General features: G+C 37.5%; 1 protein-coding gene and 1 non-coding gene across 2 annotated transcripts; both read left to right on the top strand.

Annotated features, from left to right (window-relative positions):
- Positions 1-7599: 7599 nt before the first annotated feature.
- LOC134388668 (large ribosomal subunit protein mL42) lies at positions 7600-8145 on the top strand. The gene has a single exon (XM_063111909.1). It carries the CDS (start codon positions 7650-7652, stop codon positions 8079-8081), a length of 432 nt encoding a protein of 143 aa, XP_062967979.1. The 5' UTR covers positions 7600-7649; the 3' UTR covers positions 8082-8145.
- A 10547-nt stretch (positions 8146-18692) lies between these two features.
- TRNAV-GAC (transfer RNA valine (anticodon GAC)) lies at positions 18693-18764 on the top strand. The gene has a single exon. It is a non-coding gene; the product is annotated as a tRNA-Val (tRNA).
- Positions 18765-22936: the final 4172 nt, after the last annotated feature.

Here is a 22936-nt window from a genome sequence, read left to right as displayed (position 1 = left end):
GTAAGTATTTGATTAAGAGTATCTAATGTTGGTATTTCGCATGTCTCTATTACCACATCAACCATGGACTATAAGTACTCTCTTTACTACTGGACATAGAGCCATTTACATCTAATCAGAATAGAGAGTCAGAAAACCTAGATCCTATTTAGAAAATTCATGCTTAAAATACTATTCCTCTAGAATTAATTCTGGTATCAAAATCTGTATTAGTCAGTGTTCTCCAGTAAAACAGAACCAATAGGTTCTGTGTGTGTGTGTGTGTGTGTGTGTGTGTGTAGTGTATTCCTGTAATTTTATGTGTGCATAGTGAATTCCTATACTGTAATTTTATGTTGCCTGGGCATCCATTTTGAATGTAAGTTAAACTTTCTCATATCAGAAGCAGGGCTTAGTCACCCTTGACAAAGTTTCTCAGTGTGGTTGATCCAGCTATCTGCCTTATACAACCACCTCCTGTTTATCACTTTCCTATGTGAGAGCTAGATACCACCTACTTGATTCACTCCGCTGACGCCCCACATCCCCCATGGACTGTGCAGATATGCCACAGTGACTACCTCTCAGTCACAGCATGACTCCACAGAACTTGTGTACTTGCTGTAAACCCACCAGTTAGAACTTTTCCTGTGGGAAATGAGCTTGGGCAATGTCCTAGACACCAGCAAAGCTTGGGCTCTCAGGTCCCTCACTCTCTCTCTCTTGCTCCTCACTTGTTGGTTGTGCATACATGTATCAGATGTTTGCCCCCTTTCCCTTGCCCCTGCAAGGCATACTGCCCTCTTCTCTCTGGAACTGTAAGTAATAAACTGCTTCTGTTATTTCATGTGTTTTGTTGTGTTGCCTCACCTGTGACTCACCTGACTGATTCACCTCAACTTAAACTCTTCCCTGGCCAGGGGCTATCTCGGTAGGGATATACTGGACACAGGTCAGACAAGAGCCACAGGCATGTCTGCTAGTATAAGCAAGTTTCCTATGAGAGGGACACCTTGTCACAGGTTGGACACTTTGGCATTAAGCCATCCACGAGGATGAAGTATTCTGTGAAGACTCACTGTAAGTATCTGCAACCAAATTCCATGGAGCCCTGCCAGAGAGAGAGACCTTAAGACCAAATTAGAAAGAAAGGAAAAAACCTGACAGCAGCTGTGTGTGTGTGTGTGTGTGTGTGTGTGTGTGTGTGTGTGTGTGTGTGTGTGTGTGTGTGTGTGTGTGTGTGTGTGTGTGTGTGTGTGTGTGTGTGTGTGTGTGTGTGTGTGTGTGTGTGTGTGTGTGTGTGTATGAATATATGAGGAAGAACTGATGGTGTGGTTTAAGTTTATAGGCCATCAGGCTGGAGACCCAGGGACGAGCTAATGTTGTGGTTCAAGTCTGAAGTCTGTCAGGCTAGAGATTAGAGTAGAGCTGATGTTGCAGTTCAAATTTAAAGATCATCTGCTAGAGAATTCCTTCTTGCTCAGTAGGTCAGTCTTTTGTTCTATTCAGGCCTTTAAGTAATTGGATGAGTACCACCAACACTGGAGAGAGCGTTCTGCTTTACTCAAATCCACTGATTTAAATGTCAGTTTCATCCAAAAACATCTTCACAGAAACATTCAGAATAATGTTTGACCAAATATCTGAGCACTGTGGGTCAACCAAGTTAACACATAAAATTAAGCATCACAAAAAGATATTAAGAACTATGAATAAGAAGTAAGTAGGCTTTACTCAATGGATTGTTTAATTAGTAGGTTCCACTCAGATTATTTTAAAAGTCAATAAAACTTTGGGAGGCCTGTTCTTCAGAATTAAGTGTGATTTTAGTGTTTCAAGTAAACTGAAAATTCTCTCAACTGCATTTGTTAAGAGAGCCAAGGTATTATTGAATATGAGAGAACGGAAGAATACTGAATGCCAACAAAACCACGGTAATCCCTTTGATAAATCTGAATGGCATAGATGCTGAAGTAAGAGAACAATTTCCTGATGATTACAACTCTCACTATAATATCTGTTATAATGGACTTTCTAACCTAACAACCAATATACTATGCATACATGACATAGAATGAAATGGAAACAACTTACTCTTAAGACCCAAATTTAAGACACTTAAGTTATAAATCACTATATTAGGGAGGATTATAATTCTACCATGCCTCAATCTATGTAACTAATAACAACAGTAGAACTGAAAGAGAAAATACTCAAATTGCTTTAGAAGATACAGAAAAAAAATTCTTGTGGTTTTGGATTTTCAAAAGTAGAGTCATTTGAAGGCTGGATCAACCCTGAAAGTAACTCACTTCTTATTTAAAAATTTATTTTTGGGCCGGCCCGTGGCTCACTCGGGAGAGTGTGGTGCTGATAACACCAAGGCCCCGGGTTCGGATCCCATATAGGGATGGCTGGTTCGCTCACTGGCTGAGCGTGGTGCTGACAACACCAAGTCAAGGGTTAAGATCCCCTTACTGGTCATCTTTAAAAAAATAAGTAAATAAAAATAAAAATAAAAATTTATTTTTAATGAACAAATAAATGTACATATTTATGGGGTACAGTGTGACATTTCAACACATGTACACAATTTATAATAGTCAAATCAGAGTAACTGGTATATCCATCATCTCATATATTTATCATTTCTTAGCGGTGAGAACATTTAAAATCTTCTTACTATTTTAAGATGTACAATATACTATTGTTAACCACAGTCACCCCGTTGTGTTTTGGAACACTAGAGCTTATTTCTCCCATCTAACTGTAGCTTTGTACCCATTGGCCAACCTCTCCCCTTCCCCCATCCCTTATACCCCTCTTATCCTCTACTTTTAGGAAGTGAGGATGAGGGGGAACCTAGCAATTGGTAGAGAGACATTTCTGATTGCTAATGAAGGATGTGTTGGGCCAGGAGAATCCCTGGATGGAAAGCAATCTTGAAAAGGTCTTTTTATACTTTGTAAAGGGGAGGAAGGAACAGCTCTTTGGGAACTGCCTTTGGGATCCATCTATAACACCTGAACTCTGGATGGAGAAAATGAAGAAACAGAGCATGGCTAGGTGCTCCCTTTCCAGTAGGAGTGTTAAATCAGGTGGAATTCAGTGACCAAGATTACGTATAGTGTCATTCCTTCTGGATTCAATTTGTGAAGAGGTAGGACCCTCTTTATAAAAGGAAAGCACAGTAAAACATTTAAGTTCTGCTGGACCAGAGAGTCCAGCAATTAAGAGGACTAGAACAAGCTCCATCTTGCTCTTGGAGGAGTTTCTGGTTGTGGATGGAGCTGGCTTGATTGAGTGATTATTCACCTGTGCCCGTGATCCACTGGTGTTCTGGTAAATATTTAAAAATAGACTGGGGGACAGAAAACGGACAGTCCTGGTTTGTAGCATTTGCCTGTCTCCACAGTATGAGTATTCCTACCATCGCTGATTTCACACCACCAGTGAAAATCTCTAAACTCAGATTGAACAGAGAGGTGAAAAGATGCATGTCATTGGTTCTCACAAACCAGTGCCACCTGCCTTGATCCCTTAGAGTTGAAGTGTGGTCCAAACAGTACCTTCAAAACCCAGAAGCCAACAGAGCCTACTATTCCCTTTTCCTTGGTAATCCGATAATCCAGAAGATTCCCTGATGGTCCTCTCAGGCATCTGCCAAATACCCTGATGAAAACACCAGGGATGTAAGGATCCTTTTCCAAAATGTTAAATTTGAACTTTGTTTCAATTAATTATTTTCCTGTGTAATCTCTGCCAATAGAGATTTCAAACAATGATTATTAAGTTTATTTTCTCATGAGAAATAATCTGGCTTTGATTAAAAACAATTTATCTAATTTTCTTGAAGAATTTTGGCTAATTTCTATAGGTTTCTTGTTCTTTATATTCATGGTTCATTGTTCCATGCTTAGGGTACTTTCAAGCAGTAAATTTACTCATAAGCAAATATTCTATAAAGTTTCATTTTCTCAATAACATTCAGTAATAACTTTAAGTTTCTAAATCTGACTTCCAAACTGTGTATTTTCTATTCAATGATGCTTAAAAATTTTGGAGACATTATGATATGTAATATGTAATAGGATATGATTTATCTTCTTCAGATACCTTTGTGTACATTTGATTCCTTTCTTTTTCAAAGGCTTTTAAAGAGTCATTTAACTTAGCTACATAGATCAATTTCTTCAAAGCTCCATTTGTTTACTTGTCTAAGTGGTCTCCATTTTCTTTTCTTCCTTTCTCTCTCTCTTTTCTCTTTCTCTCTCCCTTCCTTCCATTCTCTCTCTTTGTCTCTCTCTTTTTCTTTCTTTCTTTCTTTTTCTTGGCAGCTGGCTGGTACAGGAATCTAAACCCTTAACCTTGGTGTTACCAGCACCATGATATAACCAAGTGACTTAACCAGCTAGCCCACGTGATCTCCATTTTCTAATTCATCAGTTATATCAAATTCTAAGTTATCACTATCTACATTATCTTCTGTAAGAGAAGCAGCCCTGATCTCATCTTTGGCAAGTATCCAGCCAGATGTTTGGTCTGACTTTATCATTGTGAACTTGCTTCTCATATGCTCTAAAGCTCTCTATCTATCGTTTTTTTCTGTTTAGTAACTTCACTCAATCTTTCTTCCCATTGCTCACCTTCTTATGAAATCAGATTTATGCTTTCCTAAAGAAGGAAGTGTTCATCCAAACCATTCCTTATTGCTATGTTTTCCCCCTTCATCTGTACGGTATTTCTTTTAGGGCCTTTGGCCATAGCCACTTGAGATTGGTAGTTTGATACTTCTAGGGATAAAATCCTTCTTTAAATGTTAACCCTTAATTTGGAACCTTTAGATTTCTTTTATTTTTTCCAGTTCTTCTGAAGTGCCAAGTTTAACCTCCCAAGTAAAGCTGAGTCTTTCCAGGTTTTTCAACTGACTCCAAATATAAAATTTCTGATAATGTTTTCTCAAAGTGTCCTCAATTAAAGATGGCTAGAGACTTTCATACTCTTTTTTTTTGATGAGGCTAAGCTTGTCAATTATTTTCTTTTAGTTTTCCCATTAGTGCAGAAACTCTTATAGCAACCTCTTTGCCCCTGCTCTGTGAAGCTGTCCTTCAGCTATTGCTCATCTGGTTGGATGCACATGCTATCATCTCCCTTGGAAACCCATGGGCATTTGGACCTAATCTCAGATATCCCAGCAATATTGCCACTGTCTTGCATAGCATCTCTAGGAGGAGCTGAAGGTTGAAAGTTGTGATTGTCAGTAGGCCTTCATGGCACCAAAGACCACCATAAAGTTGCAATATGTTGTCAGGTCCCTACCAGCCACAACAAACTTTAGAGAACACAGTCAAGCTTTTGATTCAGAAACATACTAGTGACTGGCAGCCAGGGCAGACTTTTAGGAGAGGTGGCTATTGTTAAGGCAAGTACAATAAAGTGGTATTTCCCAATATTTTTCTCATCATGGCACATATAGAAAATGATATTATATGATTTCCATGGGGAAATGGACAAAGCTACCCAAGGTCAGAGATGATGGGCCCCAGGGGCTGTGGCTATTTCAGGGCCTGCCTTGATTCCAAGAGGCCTCAGGGCAATGATATGTCAACCTTCCCACCTGAAAGGAAGCATCAGGCCAGGCTCTGTGAGATGTTGCAGATGGATCCCACGGGGCAGTTCTCGAGGGAAAAAACTCTGGTCCTTTCCCTCTCCTGGAAAGCATAAGCAGATATTTCCATGCTTGCTCTCTACCCAGAGATCTCCCTGGCCCAGCACCTCTTTGGTAAATTCACTTATTAATTCTACTAGTTTACTGTGGGTTCCTTAGGACTGCTACATGGACAATCATGTCATCTGTAAATGGAGATAGATTTATTTCCTCTTTCCAAATTTTCTGACTTTCATTTTTGGTGCGTGCCTTATCACACTATCTAGGACCTCCAGTTAATACTGAATAGAAGTCTTAATAACAGTTATTCTTGCCCTGTTCTTGATATTACAGGGAAAGCATTTAGCACTTTACCATTAAATATGATGTTACTTGCACTGTTTTTTAGATATGTTTATCAGTTTGGAGGAGGTGTCCTTCTATTTCTAGTTAATAAGATTTTTATAATCATAAATGGGTGTAGAATTATGTCAAATGATTCTTTTACATCCTTGAGACAATCATATGATTTTTCTAATTTATTCTGCTTCTTTGGGGAATTATGCTAATTGAATTTTGAACATAATACCAATCCAGCATTCCTGGTATAATGCCATAATTGTCATGATTTTTAATATATTAATTTTATTCACTATATTAAAATCACTTCAGTTGACATCAGCAGGAATTGTGGGGTTAAGAGCTCTGAAAATCATCTCTCCCCTAAAAGCAATGAGAACAATGGCAAAAAAAAAAAAAAGATCAAAATCAACTTTTCAAAATTCCAGAAAGTAATCAAAGGCTTGCAACAATCTGAGAAGTGTTTGTTTTTAAAAGTGGCTGAATCTCAGAAAGAATAGCAAGCTCTGTGGAGTTTTAACTATTCCCATTCTTTTCTTTCCAACTCTGCAGTAGCCTTGAAAATGAGCACTGCCCCCCCCCCATCAAGGTGAAGATTAGCAGCCTAGGAGCCACTGGAGGGAGCAGAATGGGATTGGAGCTCCTCAAAGCCCCATTCCCAGAAATTGTCATTATTTGACAGATTTGGCTGTTTCATAGATAATCCCACTTGCAGGGCTTGTCTTCACTTAACCTGACTCAGAGATAACCCAGTTCAAACAGCCTACTGCCATGGCAGTGTATGTCAGAAACAATTGTGGCAAATTATTAAATATTGCAGCACCTGAAGTAGAGATAGCAGATTTAATAAACAAGTTGACCAAAATGTTTAAAAGAAGGAAATAAGTTGGAAATAAGATGTTCGTAGGGGCTTTGAAAAGTTCTGACATATTCCTAGAAATCTGCAAGGTCATGCACATGCACATGCATGACCTAGAAAGAGCTGAGAGGGCCCTAAGATCTCACCTGTGGCTCTCCTTGAGGCTCTGCACAAGCAGGACATGAAAGCAAAGCAGAGGTAAAAACTGCCTGCCCGAGTGCTGAAGGCACGCCCCAATATATTTTCAGAGTCTCCTCAGTAAAAGCTGGAATACATTTTGGTTCCAACCATTTAAGGAAATCTCTGAACAATGATTAACTGACCAGTAAGCTAACCAAACAGAGGCTTCAGTGGCCACACACAACAAAGAACACAGACTTTACATAATTAGATCAGGAGGGCCACTAAACAAACAAATCTCTGTAACAACAACAAGCAGCAATAACAACAAATCCTGGGGATGGGGAGAATCTAATATCCAGGGTCTCTAAACTATGTTGTTTAAAATGTCCAGTTTTCAACAAAAAAATTACCAAATGTGCAAAGATATAAGAAAGTATTTTCTGTACAAGGGGGAGGGGCAGGGAACAGTAAAGAGAAACTCCTCAAGGAATCACAGATGTTGGACTTAAAAGACAAAGACTTTAAATCAGCTATTTTAGGAGAGAAGATGGTGGCCTCGCGTTGAGGACTTGTTGAGGGATGAAAATTGGTTTGCCTAGAAGCAGATATTAAAAGCAATTCCTCTAGCAGATATTAAAAGCAATTCCTCTTCATATCAGCTGATAAGCATCGTGATACACCATGGCAGCAGCAGGAGCCGTAAAATGGGTGATACCAAAGAGAACTATCTTGAAACATTTATTTCCAATCCAAAATGGAGCTTTATATTGTGTTTGTCATAAATCTACGTATTCTTCTCTTCCAGATGACTATAATTGTAAAGTAGAGCTTGCTTTGACATCCGATGGCAGGACAATAGTATGCTACCACCCTTCTGTGGACATTCCATATGAACACACAAAACCTATCCCTCGACCAGATCCTGTGCATAATAATGAAGAAACACATGATCAAGTGCTGAAAACCAGATTAGAAGAAAAAGGTGAACAACTTAAGCAAGGACCCATGATAGAACAACTTAGCAAAATGTTCTTTACTACTAAGCACCGTTGGTATCCTCGTGGACAGTATCACAGACGTCGTATGAAACTGAATCCTCCAAAAGACAGATGACATTGAGGTTCTTGGGGAAATCAAAGAGACCTATGCCTCATTTGCCATTTGTCACCTGAGAAAATGCAATCTGGTGTATTCACTAGTATGCTATATAGTAAAATAATAATAGTAAAATGTCTTATATATTAGAATGTGTATTTCTTTATATATTCTGTAATTCTGGATTTGACATTCTTATTTAGAGAAACCTATTGCATCTTAATTTCCTTTTGAGATCTTAAAATCTTCAATTTCTTTTTTATGTATCTAATGTGATTAAGTATTTTTACATCATCAGCCAAACATTGTTAGTATTATAAATATGATTAATAAAAATGTTCATGGTTCTCCTTATGAAGGGGATTTTTAATTGCCCTTGAGAATAAACTTATGAGGTATACTCAAAAAAAAAAAAAAATCAGCTATTTTAAATATATTAAAAAAACTAAAGGAAACATTTAGTATAAATTTTTGATCTAAAGAACTAAAGAGCTGGGCCGACCCCTTGGTGCACTTGGGAGAGTGCGGCTCTGGGAGCGCAGCAGTGCTCCCGCCGCGGGTTTGAATCCTATATAAGGATGGCCGGTGCGGCCGGTCACAAAAAGACAAAAAAAAAAAAAAAAATAGAACTAAAGAGAAATATAAGAACCAAATAAACAATATCAATACAGATAAAAATTACAAAAAAAAAAAAAAAACCAGATAGGAAGTCTGGAGATCAAAAGTACAATGACAAAAATTCACTGGATGGGTCCAACATAAGATATGAGCAGGCAGAAAAAAGAATCAGCCAACTTGAAGATAGGCCAATTAAGCATGTCCAGTGTGAGGAACAGAAGGAAAAAAGAATTAAGAAAAATTAACAGCCTCAAAGACCAGCGGAGAACCATCAAGAATACCAACACATGCATAATGGAATCCCAGAAATACAGAAGATAAAGAGGCTGTTATGGACTGAATTGTGTCCTTTGCCCATCCCCACCAATTTATATGTTAATGCCTTAGTCCCCAGTGTTACTATATTTGGAGATCATAAAGTCATATAAGGAGGTCATAAAGATCAAGTAAAGTCACAGTGTTGAGCCCTAATCTGATAGGGCTGGTATCTTTATAAGAAGAGCAAGAGACACCAGAGATTCTCTCTCTTCATATGCTCACAGAGGACAGGACACGTGAGGGAACAGAGAGAAGTCTGCTATCTACAAGGCAGGAAGAGAGGACTCACCAAAAACCAAACCTGTTGGCACCTTGATTTTGGACTTCTAGCCTCCGGAATTGTGAGAAAATAAGTTTCTGTCATTTAATCCATCTAACCTGTGGTATTTTATTATGGTAGCCTGAGCAGACTAATAGAGAGCAGAAAGAATATTTAAAGAGATGATGATCAAAAACTTTACAAATTTGATAAACACTTCAATCTACAAATCAAAAAAGATTAACAAACTCTAAAAGATCCACATCTAGATACAGCATAACAAAATCATCAAAACACAAAAACAAAGATAATCTTTAAAACAGCAAGAGAGAGCAACTCATCACATACAAGGGCAACTCAATAAGATTAACAGCTGTTTTCTAATCCCAAACTATGGAGACAATGGGATGGCATTTTCGAAGTGCTGTCAACCAAGAATTCTGTATTCAGCAAAACTATCCTTAAAAAGAGAGAGAAATTAAGACATTCCCAATAAATAAAAACAGGGAATTCATTGCTATTATACCTGCCCTACTGGAAATACTACAGGGAGTCCATTAGGCTGAAATGAAAGAACAAAAGGTGATAACTTGAATCCACACAAAGAAATAAAGACCCACAGTAAAGATAACTACATAGGTAAATATGTAAGACAGTGGAAATATATTTTTTATTTGCTAATATTTTGTTGAGGATTTTTGCATCTCTCCTTATAGAGGCTCTTGATTTGTAATTTTCTTGTAATATCTTTGCCATGTTTCAGTATCAAGGTTATGCTGGTCTCATAAAATGAATTTGGAAGTCCTCCCTCCACTGTTTTCTTAAACTGTGTAGTATCAGTATTATTTCTTCTTTAAATATTTGAAATAATTCACCAGTGCAAAAATATATGCCTGAAATCTTCCTTGTAAAAAGATTTTAATTTTTACAAATTTTATTCGTTTACTAGATATAGGTTTATTCAAACTTTATATTCCTTCTTGATTTAGTTTTGGAAAATTGTACGTGTGTGTGTGTATGTGCACACATGCATGTGTAGGGATGCACATGCTTATGGAATTTGACCATTTCATCTAAGTTATATAATGTATTGGCATGAATCAGGATCCATATTGAGTTTGTATAATTGTGTTTCTATTATGTCTTTTTAAATTTAAAAGTTCTCTCTCCATCTATGTTTGTTTTTCCTTTCCATTTGTTGAAGTAATCAGGTTGTTTATTCATTAGCTTCTTACAATCTGGATTTTTATTTATTGAAACATAATTGATTTTACATATTTGTGGGATAAAGAGTTGAGTATCAGTATTTGTGTACAATATGCGATGACCAAATCAGGATAGATGGTATATTCGTCTTTACGAAATGTACACATTCTTTGTGTCCATTAATCAATTTCTCCCCAACCCCTCTCCCCCTCCCCCTTCCCTCTCTAATAAACACAGTTCTGCTCTCTCCTCTGAAAGTCCCATGTATTTTGGTGTTTGTTGGAAGTAAGGAAGGAGGGAGGGAGGGAGGGAGGGAAAGGAAGAAATACAAACAAAACAGAAACAATCTGGATTTTATTGAATGCAAGCATTTCGGTGGTAAATCTTAACATATTCCCCTGCTCTCAACTTTCTATGAATTTGTGCTTGGAATGAGTGATCAGATTCATGTTCCACTTTTTGGCAAGACTATTTCATAAATGATGTTGTATTTATCCATAAGGGGAAACATCATGTCTAGTTTTCTCTGTTTTTGCTGTGTTTGTGGCCACTGATGTTCACTGCCTACATTCATTAATTTATTAAGAACTGAAAAATAGTCATATGTTGGTTTTATTTCTCTTAATATATTATCCAGAATACTTCCATTAAGCTTTATTTAGATATATGTTGTTCAATATCAAAATATTTCAAGATATTTATATATTATATATCTTTATATATAAAATATTTATATATCATTTTGGCTTTCTAATTTTATTCCATCATGATCAAATAATATGCCATTGTGGTGCCTAATTGTTCATTACTTGGACATAGAATGACAAGTTTCATACGTTAACTTGCTAGACTTTAATTAGTAGTAAGAGCTATTTTGCAGATTTAGTTTTTTTAATTCCTTGGAATTTTCTACATAGACTATTGTGCTATGTGTAAATTGGGACAGTTTTTATTTATCCTTTTCAATCTATACGTTATTTTTGTATTTATGTCTTATGGTACAGGATAGAATTTTCAGTACAATCGTGGGGAAAAGCAGTCTTTCACTATTAGTTATGGGTTTTCTGGAGATGTCTATCAAGTTAAGAAAGCTTCCTTCTTTACCTAGTTGGCTGAGATTTTTTCTTTTTTTGTCATAAATGGATATTGATTCTGTCAAATTCTTTTGCTGCATCAATTGATATGATACGAGTTTTCTTCTTTAGTACATTATGATGAATTACATCAATTGATTGGTGAATATGAAACCAGCCTTGTATTCCAGAAATAACTCTTACTTGGTCATGGTATCTTATAATTTTTCACATATATATTTAGGTATTTTCTGTTATTTTGTTGAAGATCTGTATCTATATTTGTGAGAGTTATTGGTCTGTAGTTTTCTTGTACTATCTTTGTCTACTTTTGATATGTGTATAATATTGGTCACATAAAATAAGTTGGGGATAATGTCTCTGCCTCTTGTATTTTCCAGAAGAGATTTTGTAGAGTTTTGTTTTTTTTTAATGTTTGACAGAATTTTTCAGTGATGAGTTTTCTTTTTCAGAAAATTTAAAACTACAAATTACATTTTACAAATATGTATAGGACTAACCATATTCACTGTTTCTCCGTTGGTGAGTTTTGAGAGTTTGTGGTTTTCAAGGCGATGATCTATTTAATCTCAGTTGCCAAATTTACAGAATATGGTTGTTCATAATATTCATTTATTTTCTCTCTAATGCCTGTAAAGTCTGTGTTACATATATATGTATATACATGTCACTACATGTATATAGAAAGTGAGGCTCTTTCATTCCTAATATTTGTAACTTATGTCTACTTTCTTTTTTATTTTTGTTGGTCTGGCAAAGCTTATTGATTTTACTCTTTTCAAATAAACATATTGGTTTCATTGATTTTCTTAGTTTTTCTATATTAATTTTTTTTTGGCTACCTTTAATTTTTCACTTAAGCTTGATTTAGGTTTACTTTGCTCTTTTTATCATTTATTGAGGTGAAAGCTGAAATTGTTGATTGGAGATCCTTCTTCTTTTCTAATATCATCATTTAATGGCATAAATTTCCTTCTAAGCACTGTTTAGCTACATCACACAAATTTTGATATATTATATTTTCATTACCATTCAGTGCAAAATATTTTCTAATTTTCCTTAAGACATCACTTTTGTCCCACATATTATTTAGAAGTGTGTTGTTTAATTTCCAAGTGTTTGAAGATTTTTAATTTTCTATTTGTTACTGACTTCTAGTTTAATTAAATTATGGTCAGAGAACACACTTTGTATGACTTTAATTTTTAAAAAATTTTTAAGGTTTGTTCTGTGACCTAGGATAAGATCTATCTTTGTAAATATTCGATGTGCACTTGAAAAGGATGTGTGTTATCTTGTTGATTGGAGTGTTCTACAAATGTTATTTAGATCCAGTTGGTTGTTCACTTCTTCTGGATGCTTAAATTTTTTTGTGTACTTGTTTTATTGATTACTGAGAGAGAAGTGTTAAATATAATGTGGATTTTCCCATTTCTCCTTTTAGTTCTATCAGATTTGCTTTATGTATTTTGAGGGTCTATTGTTAGGTAAATACACATTTTGGATTATTTTGTCTCTTAGTGAGACCCTTTTACCATTATGAACTGTTTTTCTTTATCTTCCTTTAAAGTCTACTTTGATATTAATAAAATCACTCTTTTTATTAATATTTCCATGGTATATATATTTCGTTTTTTACTTTTAACCTACCCATATTATCATGCTTAAACTGGGTTTGTTGTAGATAGTATTTTTTTAAAAAAATCCATTCTGAGTCTCTGTCTTAAAATTACTATAGTTAGACAATTTACATTTATGTAATTTTTAAATAATTGGATTTAGGTCTACCATTTATTATGTTTTCTGTTTGTTCTGGTTTTTGTTTCTGTGTTTCCTATTTTCTGCCTTATTTTGGATTATTTTAATACTTTTTATTGTTGCTTTTTAGCTTCTCTGTTGAGTTTTTAAACTATATATTTGTATAATTTTATTAAATGCTCTTCACTTTGCATTTTACATACTTAACTTTTCACTGCCTACTTAACAATGTTTTACTATTTCGAATAGAATGTAGAAATTCTAACATGGAGATTCCATTACTCTTCTCCCTTTAGTTGTTATAAACATTACATGTACATTGAAAACTTCATCAATGTTATAATTTTTCTTTCAACACATATACATGTCTTAAAGCACTTCAGACAAAACCAGACTGTCATAGTCACCATTTCTGTTGCTTATCAGACTTCGTTAGTTTTTACCTACTGTCCTTTTTTTGATCCAGGGTCCCATTCAGGATACCACATTACATTTAGTAGTCATGTCTCCTTAGGCTTCACGTGGCTGTGACAATTTCTCAGAATTTCCTTGTTGTTGATGACCTTGGCAGTTTTGAGGATTACTGATTAGGTATTTTGTAGCCTGTCTCTCAATTGTGGTTTGTCTGATGCTTTTCTCATGATTCAACTGAGAAATTGAATTTGGGGAAGTAAGGCCAGAGAGGTAAGCATCATTTTTATCACATCATATCAAGGATATGTACTACCAATATGATTTAACACTGTTGATGTTAATAACCTTGACCACCTGGCTAATGGTTGTAACTTTTCTCCACTGTAAAGTTATACTTTTATGCCTCCCTTTCCATACTGTACATTTTGTCATTTATTTGTATCTGAATGAACTCATGGATTTTTATTTCATTCTTTGGATTATAATTTATATTATCTATTTTTGTTTTGCTCAAATTGTTTCAGCTTTAGCCACTGGGAGTCTTTCAGATGGCTCCTGTCCTCCTTTGACATGCCCCAATCATTGAATGTGCTTTTAGCATCTTCTTACCTTCAGGCACTTTACAATACTCCAGGATCATCTTGTATATTTCCTGGTCCAGCACTAGAATTAGCCATTTTTCCAGTGAGCCCTGGTTCCTTTTATTGGAAAATGATATTAGAAACCAACTGAGTGCTAGTTGTGCTCATTGATACCAGGTGTTATTGCTTGGAGGCCCTCTCAGGTGACAGAGAATGGAAATACATATGTATATATTAGTTATTGACACAAGTATCCATAAATAATTTTATATGCAACTATCAATAATTATATTAAGCTAAATATGAGTTCATACTGATGTCTCTAACTCTAATCTATTACCAAAGGGATGATTCTAGACTCCTACCGTTGCTTATCTGTAAGCTCCCACTACAACAGTGAGAAAAGTAATTCCCACCATCTAATATCCATTTATGCAAATGGTTGATTACAACATGCACATAGTTTCAGAATTATTAACCCATAATCCCATGGGAAATGATTTTGTCAACTAGAGTACAGTGTTCCTTTTAGTTCCTTTATCAACTAGAGTAGTCTTACTCTTAGTTCCTTAGTACAGTGTTCCAATAGTTCCTTTTGCCTTTAGTCTTACAGACTTTGTTCATTTCCAAAGTCACTTAGTCAACCCCTTCCTACCCACCCCCTTCAGTGAGGTGGTTTTAACAAATTATTAACACATTTAGATTATTTTGTTACATTCTGCATTCCATGCTGGGATCACCTGACCTCCTAAATGTTTTTTAATTTTCATTTTTTTAATGTTTATTTTTTAAAGTTGTATTTATTTTTTAAATTATTTTTTTAAGTTTATTAATCTTACTTTTTTTTTACATTCTATGATATTGTTATGGAGCATTTGGGGGGAGGAGGAGAGGGGCAACAGGAAGGAAATAGGGTGGGAGGAAGAAGGAGGAGCAGTGGGGTTAAGGCCTGTGGTACCCCCCTCATTCCTGCATGGGAGACCAGGGGGATTTCAGCGGTGGCTTGGTCATTGCTGGGCTGGGCACAGATGTCAGAGGGGTGTGGCTGAAGCCCTCGCCCCCCACTGCCCCAGCTCAGGAGCCTGGGGCACTTCCTGCAGTGGTTTGTTCAGTTGTCATTGCTGGGCTGGTTGCAGGTGTCAGGGGGCATGGCCAACCAAGGCCCTTGGCCTTCCACCTCCCTGGCTCAGGAGAGCCCAGGTCACTTCCTGTGGCAGCTTGGTGGTTGTCGCTGGGCTGGTTGCAGGTGTCAGTGGGGTGTGGCTGAGGCCCTCAGCCCCCCACTCTCGAGACTGGTTGTGGTTTTGAGGGGCATGGCTGAGGCCCCCATCCCTCCCCCTCCCCTGGCTTGGTAGCCCAGGGGACTTCCAGTCCTTCTAGGTTTTTTTTTTTTTTGTCTTTTTTCGTGACCGGCACTCAGCCAGGGAGTACACCAGCCATTCTTATATAGGGTCCGAACCTGCGGCGGGAGCGTCGCTGTGCTCCCAGCGCCGCACTCTCCCAAGTGCGCCACGGGCTCGGCCCGTCCTTCTAGGTTTTATAGGTGTTCTTTGGTGATGAGAGACCTTTCCTAGTTAATATTAAATTTTGTCTCTGGTCTGTTGGGGGGTATTTTGTTTTTTCAGTTTTGTGTTAGATTATTTGCTATTCCTACCACTTAAACTCTGCACTGGAACTAATTGTTGTCCTTTACTTCTAAAGTGGAGGAACTTCCTGTAGGGACCAGTATTTGAGCTCCGTGTTTGAGCTAAATAAACCGTTGCTTTGCTGCTGATTCCCTGGGGAAGGATTTTTGTGCAGCTTAGGTTTTAATGGTTGACTTTATAGGTACTTCTGGGACTCATGATCTAGTACACCTGGGTTGTCTAGAAACTCTGGTCTGGGCCTGAGTCTTTTCAGCAAACTGTACCCCCCGCAGTTCTATATTCCTGAGCAGTCTCCCGAGTGGTCCTACACCGATTGCAGGGCAGATCGGCTGTCCTTGCTGTGCCCCAGTGTTCTCCTGGTGGGCCCATCTCCCCTACTGCCCGTGCACCAAACACTTCCCATGGGATGAGCTATACACCAGTCTCTTGTGGTGACTCACTGGCCTCTGAGTGGCTCCTTTTATTCATTTGTTGTGGCTCCTCAGTCTTGTGTGGGTCCATGGGAACCCTGTCAGTGGTATTGCTGGCATGGGGGCCACCAAGGCCCTCTTCTCCCCTGCTGCCTCCAAGCAACTCATCTGAAAAGCACAGCTGTAGCTTTTTGCTAGCTCCTGCTCCGTGCACTCAGCAGCTCCAGCCTGGAAGTGGCTGGGATTGGAAATGGTCAGAGGGGTTTTTTCTTTCTCTCATCATGGCTTCTCCCACCTTCACGCACTCTGTAGGGCTCTCCTCTTCCTCTGAGCTCTAGTGGCCCCAGCTTGGCTATCATTGCTTTTCTATAGTAAATTGGTTGATTTGTGGGAGAGAGTGACACTGGGGACCATCTATTCTGCCATCTTGACCTGAAGTCCCAGATTAGATATTAATGATCATTAATCAAGCTTCACCTACTCTTTCCTCTGACAGTCATCATTCTGCTATTGAGCCCATCTGGTGAATTTTTTGTTATATTTTCCTGTTCTAAAATTTCCGATTGGATATTTTTAATATCTTTCATTTCTGCAGAGATTTACTGTTTTTCTACTTGTTTCAAGTGTGTTTGCCCTTAGTTCTCGGAGCTATGTTATAATAGCTTCTTTAAAGTCTTTGATAATTCCAACACATCTATCATCTCAGGATTGGTATCTTTTTGTTATTTCTTCTCTGTGAGATGACATGATTTCTCCGATCTTATGTCAAGTACTTTTTTATTGTATCCTGGACATTCTGAGTGTTAAGTTTCTCTGGGTCTTGTTTAAATCATTTTTTGCTTTAGTAGGCAATCGACCCAATAAGGTTCAGGCCACAGGCTCCTACTCACTTTCTGTGTGCTACGGCTTCAATATCAGGTTAATTTTCAAAGATTTTGCAGTAATCTTCAGAGGTTTCCCATGTCTGTGCTACCCTGCAGCCAGTCTGACACCTGGGGAGTGGTCTACCCCATATTTCAGTTCCCAATGTCTTGGTATGATATTTAGGGTAAAATCCATGAATGCGTAGGTTGGAAATGACCCTGAGTTTAGATGCTCCATCCTCTCCAATCTCCTCAACACATTCCAACTCAGAGATCCCTCCTACCTGTCTTCGGAATAGAAAGGTGAGGCCTTTGCTTTTCTGTTCCACCACACATTTCTTGTGATCTCCAGGGCCAAATAACAAGTAGATAGAGCAGAATTCCCCTTATATTCTTGGGAATATAGTTCCTCCACTGAGATGGGTTTTCCTCCCTTGAGATTTCAGGCACCAGCCTAGTGTTCCTGCTGTCACCACTGTTGCTGCTATGGAATTCATGGGGGCCTCTCTGGTATTTTGTGGTACAAAACAGTTCACTTTTCTATAGGTTCTTCTGCAGTACCTTTTGTTTAACCCCTTAGTTGTGTTATATGCTTTTCATCTTCTAAAAATTTTTTGACATTTTTCTGTTATTTCCCCTCCCATCCTCTGTTCTTTTGATTTTATATTTTCCTTTCTTTACTGCCATTTTAATGGGATTTTTAGAGAGAGCATAAATAAACATTGTATGCAATAGTCTCTTCATTTCCCTGGTCATTTGGCTCTTTGTTTAGTTATCCTATGTGAACTCTCCCAGTTTTATGTTGTCCCACTTCCATTGTAATTGTCACTATATGTTGTCTCTGAAATGTGCAGTTATCTTTAAAAGCAATCAAAACTATGAATAACTGTTATTGTCAGCTTCTGCCCATAGTCAGAGGACTTTCCTTCTTAAAAATTAGGGGATAAAGGACTTTCCCACTTTGGATTTCTTTTATCCTAGGAGACTAGGCTTGAAACAAGAGTCAATTCCACAATAGATGATTGCTGAAGTTATATTAATATATGATAATGTAAAATTCACAACTGTTGGTGAGGGTAGTAATAACAATTGCAGCTACCATTTATTTACATAGTAGTATCTATTGTCATCCTTGTCAACAGTTAACAGGTCAGTCAGGATCTGTTTTCAACATTTTATACATGTTAATTCATTGAAGTGATGATTCTTTGTACAACTTTTAGGAGCAACGTAGGAAGGTGACGGTGAGTTGATGAATGGGCATTTTGTCAAGGAAGTACAGAACATTTATACAAATTGAGAAGATGCTGAGACATAAAACAAATTTCAATAAATTTCAGAAGGATTAGACTCACATAGGATATCATAAAAATAATCATAAAAATGGGCTGGCCTGTGGCTCACTCGGGAGAGTGCGGTGCTGTTAACACCAAGGCCACGTGTTCAGATCCCATATAGGGATGGCCGGTTAGCTCAGTGGGAGAGCGTGGTGCTGACAACACCAAGTCAAGGGTTGAGATCCCCTTACTGGTCATCTTTAAAAAAAATAAATAAATAAATAAAATAATTGATTCAATCAAGAATCATCAATGGATGCTAAGCCATTGATGGAGGATGGGATATTTGTTAATAGCTTAAAAATATCTCCCACCCCCCCATATTAATTATAAGGAAAAAATAACTTTTCAGTGGAGAAATCTGTCAGGCACCACCTTAATGTTTACGAAAGTTACTGTCACCAATAGGACAGTCACATCATGTGCTCCCTGACATGATGGCTGAGTATGCAATATTATATAGCATTCTTGCCAAAAATTCATAAAGGCAGAGATGCATATTCAGAACCTAATCATGAAGAAACATTTTATCTTATTACCATATTCATTGTTACAAATCATTCTTTATGCCCCTTATCCAATCTCTCCCCTTCCCTCTACCCCTCTAATAACCATAGATTTGTTCTCTCCATCTGAGAGATGAACTGTTTCTCTGTTGGTTTGTTGCCTAGATGACCTGTCTAGTACTGTGGTGTGATCAAGTCCTCCCCTATTATCATCAATCAGATGCTGCTTCTATTACTCTGCGGTGTGCTTTGTGGAGAAAGAGGACCTCTTTGGGGGGAGGGGGTTCCACTGGTGCCTCTTGTGTCAATGAAGTTGAGTCTGGCATGCCATCTGCATGGTGGCTGACTGCTGCTATAGAGACTAGCTGCTTTCGCAGCAGCCATAGCAATCGCGGTGGCTATGGTGGACTACCCACATGAAAATGGTGTTTTTGGTGTGCTCTTTACCTGGTTCAGCACCCCCCCCCCCAGTGATGCTATTTCACCACAATAACAGATTAAATAAGATAAATCACGAGTTAGAGAAATTTGAGGGAAAAAACAGGTACTAAAATTGACATAGACTAAAAAAGAAATGCAGAGGGGATCGAACAGTTCATTTCTTTTATATACTGGGGCCTCTGAAAACCTACAAATGCCCCAGCAGAGAACCAGCCAAATGCAGAGAGCAGTGTGGCAAGACTACCATGGCAGTTATCATGCAAGTAGGAGCTTGATCTCTTTTCTCTCCAACCCTTAAGCTCCATCTATGAAACAATCAGAAACCAAGGACAGCATGCTGCGAGATAAGGACCAGAAAGGCAGGAGCCATTCACATTTTCTTTCCTCATCTGCCATTCTACCCCCCTCACACCTCCTCCCCTGCCCTACAACATGCCTGAAGCCTCATCTGTAAATTATTGTGTAAGATTTTGATTTCTACACTGGACTAAAAGTCAGGGTGTGATCTGCCTGTGACTTCACCCAGGGTCAGAGAACAGTATATGCCCCACCACATAAATTTAATGGGACAGTGTCAGACAAGAATGAAGATGCCTTTTCATCCCCCAAGTCATGTTTACTCACTGTAATGCACACACTTCTTACCCAGACTCCACTGCAATGGGGATTGGCATATGCAATCTAGATTCCACCAGGTACTACCCAAAACTTGGAGGTGAAGGAAGTGAGGACAATGGGTTGCTAGAGGCATGTGAAAACAGGACCCACAAGAGCAGGAATGACTTGTTCTCTTGAGGTGATTATGGCAGTTTCCAGCATCTGGTCTCTGGAACACGAGGTGATGAGTAGTGGGTGGTAGCAGTGGTCCTTTCCCTTGAGCAGTAATGCCATGGTGTATCTGGGCCTTTATCCTTATTACCTTTTTCCAGGTTATATAGCCCATTGAAAATTCTTCAAGTTACAAAAATCCTTTATTAAATCTTTTACTGCTTAAAATGTATAAAATGGATTTTGTTATCTGCAACTGTTTTTCTCTATTTACTAATAAAGGGACATCAATAAATAAATTGTATAAAAATGCAACACAGCAGGTAAAAGAATCAGATCAGTATTTTTCAATAGTTTTATATCCCACATATTGTCAATAAAAGAAATTACAGAAAGATGTATCACCATTTGTTACTTAGAAACCCTAATATTATGTATCATTTATGTGTTCATGTAAATATTGGTTTTATAGATACTAACTGCACTAAGTTAATGCCGCTGCAGAAACAGGGAGAAGAGCACAACTGGAGAAGGAAAAAGAGACTTCATCTTTTTCTGAAATGATTTTTTATCAAATTTTAATCAAAAGTAATAAAATAACATGCCCAATTACTAGGTGGTAGTTACACAGGTGCTATTGTTTCTCTGTATTATTTTACTTAGTCAAGATTTAAAGGCATCAAATAAAAAAGAAATTTGGAAAAACATTTGAGGTGAAAGACAATTCAGAAATAAAACCAGAGAACTAGGTATCACACAGCAAAACAATAACTATTTAAAAAAGGAGTTGGCAACTATAGCCTGCAGGTCAAATGCACTTCATTTGTAACTATTTATTGGAACACAGCCATGTCCACTTGCTAACAGGTCAGGATTTCTCAACCTCAGCACTATTGAAATTCCGGACCAGATAATTCTGTTGTGGGGGGCTTAGCACGATCCTAGGCCAATGTCCTCTGGCTGGTAGATTCCAGCAGCACCACCCCCCACCCCCCACAGTGACAACCAAAACATCTCTAGACATTGCCAAATATCTACTGGGGGTGTGGGTAAGAAAAGCAAAATTGTCCCTGGAGGAGAATGACTGGTTTATGTACTATGTGCTTTCACACTACAAAGGCAGAGTAGAGACTGTATGGTTCACAAAGCCTAAAGTATTTATGATCTGGCCCTTCACAGTAAAAGTTTAACTCCCTTTGCCATAAACAAAGGGAAAGGATAAATGCTAGACTATGAAAATAAGCTGCAAAGTATTTACTGTCCTTAGCAAAGTTTCTACAAATTGTTTCAAAAAAACTACTCCATTAAAAAAAAAAAAAAGGAATAGACAAAAACAAACAATTCACAGATATAAAACTCAAATGACCCTGAGGCACTGTAGAAGTTCATCCTCTCTGGCAGTTGAAAAAACGCAAATTGAAGGCACACTTTTCTTTACCCAATTTAACAAAAAAGTTCAATCCTGGTTGTAATTGTCAGGAAATGGGCATACATTCCTGCTGGGATTAATAGCAAGTTCCAGGCAAAAAGGCATTAATCACTACATCTTAAATACACTATGTTGTAAGGCAAGGAATTCAGCTGGTAGGAGTCTACCCACTCTAGAGAAATAAAAGCACCAGCATGCAATGATACATGCGTAGTAAAGTTGTCTGTTGTACAATTATTGGTAAAAATAATAAACCTGAACTTCCAGTAGTGGAAGAATGGCTGCATATATTACGGTTTGTCTATATTAGGCAAGAAATCTAAAGCTAGTTAGATGTGCAGGAATTGACTAGAAGGATGTCCATAGTATGTTACCAAGTGAGAAAAGAGGCTTCACTTCAATGTGTATGTACAATCCCATTCAAACTATTCTCCCCACTTCCAACCTCTCTGTGCTACCCAAACCAGTCTCCTACATGAGGGTATGCTTCTTGAGTATGGAGAAAAAGCATGCAAGCATATACATCAGGCTTTTAATATCAGTACTTAAGAGAATAAGTGTGTATATAGATCTGCTTTTAAAAAATCTCTGCAGTATACTCCTGGTTTTTGGTGAGACACGTTATGTAAACTTGAAAGAGAACTTTCAAGTCTTGAATAGAATTATGCATACATGAGAAGATGAAAAAGAATCATCTTTTATCATTTTTTTGTAACTCAGTGTTAGAAACTGTAGTGAAACCAGTACTATGACAACACCTATTTTTGCTTGGTTTTATTAATTCAGTTCTTGTAAAGGGTACAAATTCTCCTTAGAATACTGATAGTGTTCAAGAACAGACATGAGATAAATATACTAGTGCAGATAAAATTTAGTAATCATTTCCCTTTTTAAAAATGCCTGAGTTTCTGTTATAAATTGTCCTCCAACGGGTTGACTATTAAGCTAGGACTGATTTTACTTACCACATAATACATGTTTACATTTAATTAAAATATGTATTATTTTTCTATAACCTTGGGCAGAAGTGGAGTCTATTGGATGCGGATTATTCTGAATATTGTGAATGTCTATAGACCAGGACAACTGAACTGACTTCACAGTAGTTGACTCATATGCTGTACTAGTTTCTGTTATTACTTTCAGTGGATAATAGTTATTCATGTCTACCTTCCAATCTGTAAACACTATATTGTACATGGTCAGGTCATAAACATTCTGGATA

Source organism: Cynocephalus volans, chromosome 10 (assembly GCF_027409185.1).
Source record: "Cynocephalus volans isolate mCynVol1 chromosome 10, mCynVol1.pri, whole genome shotgun sequence".
Classification (NCBI taxonomy): Eukaryota; Metazoa; Chordata; class Mammalia; order Dermoptera; family Cynocephalidae; genus Cynocephalus; species Cynocephalus volans.
The sequence above is the reverse complement of the archived record's forward strand: the minus strand, read 5'-3'. Positions and strand labels throughout refer to the sequence as shown.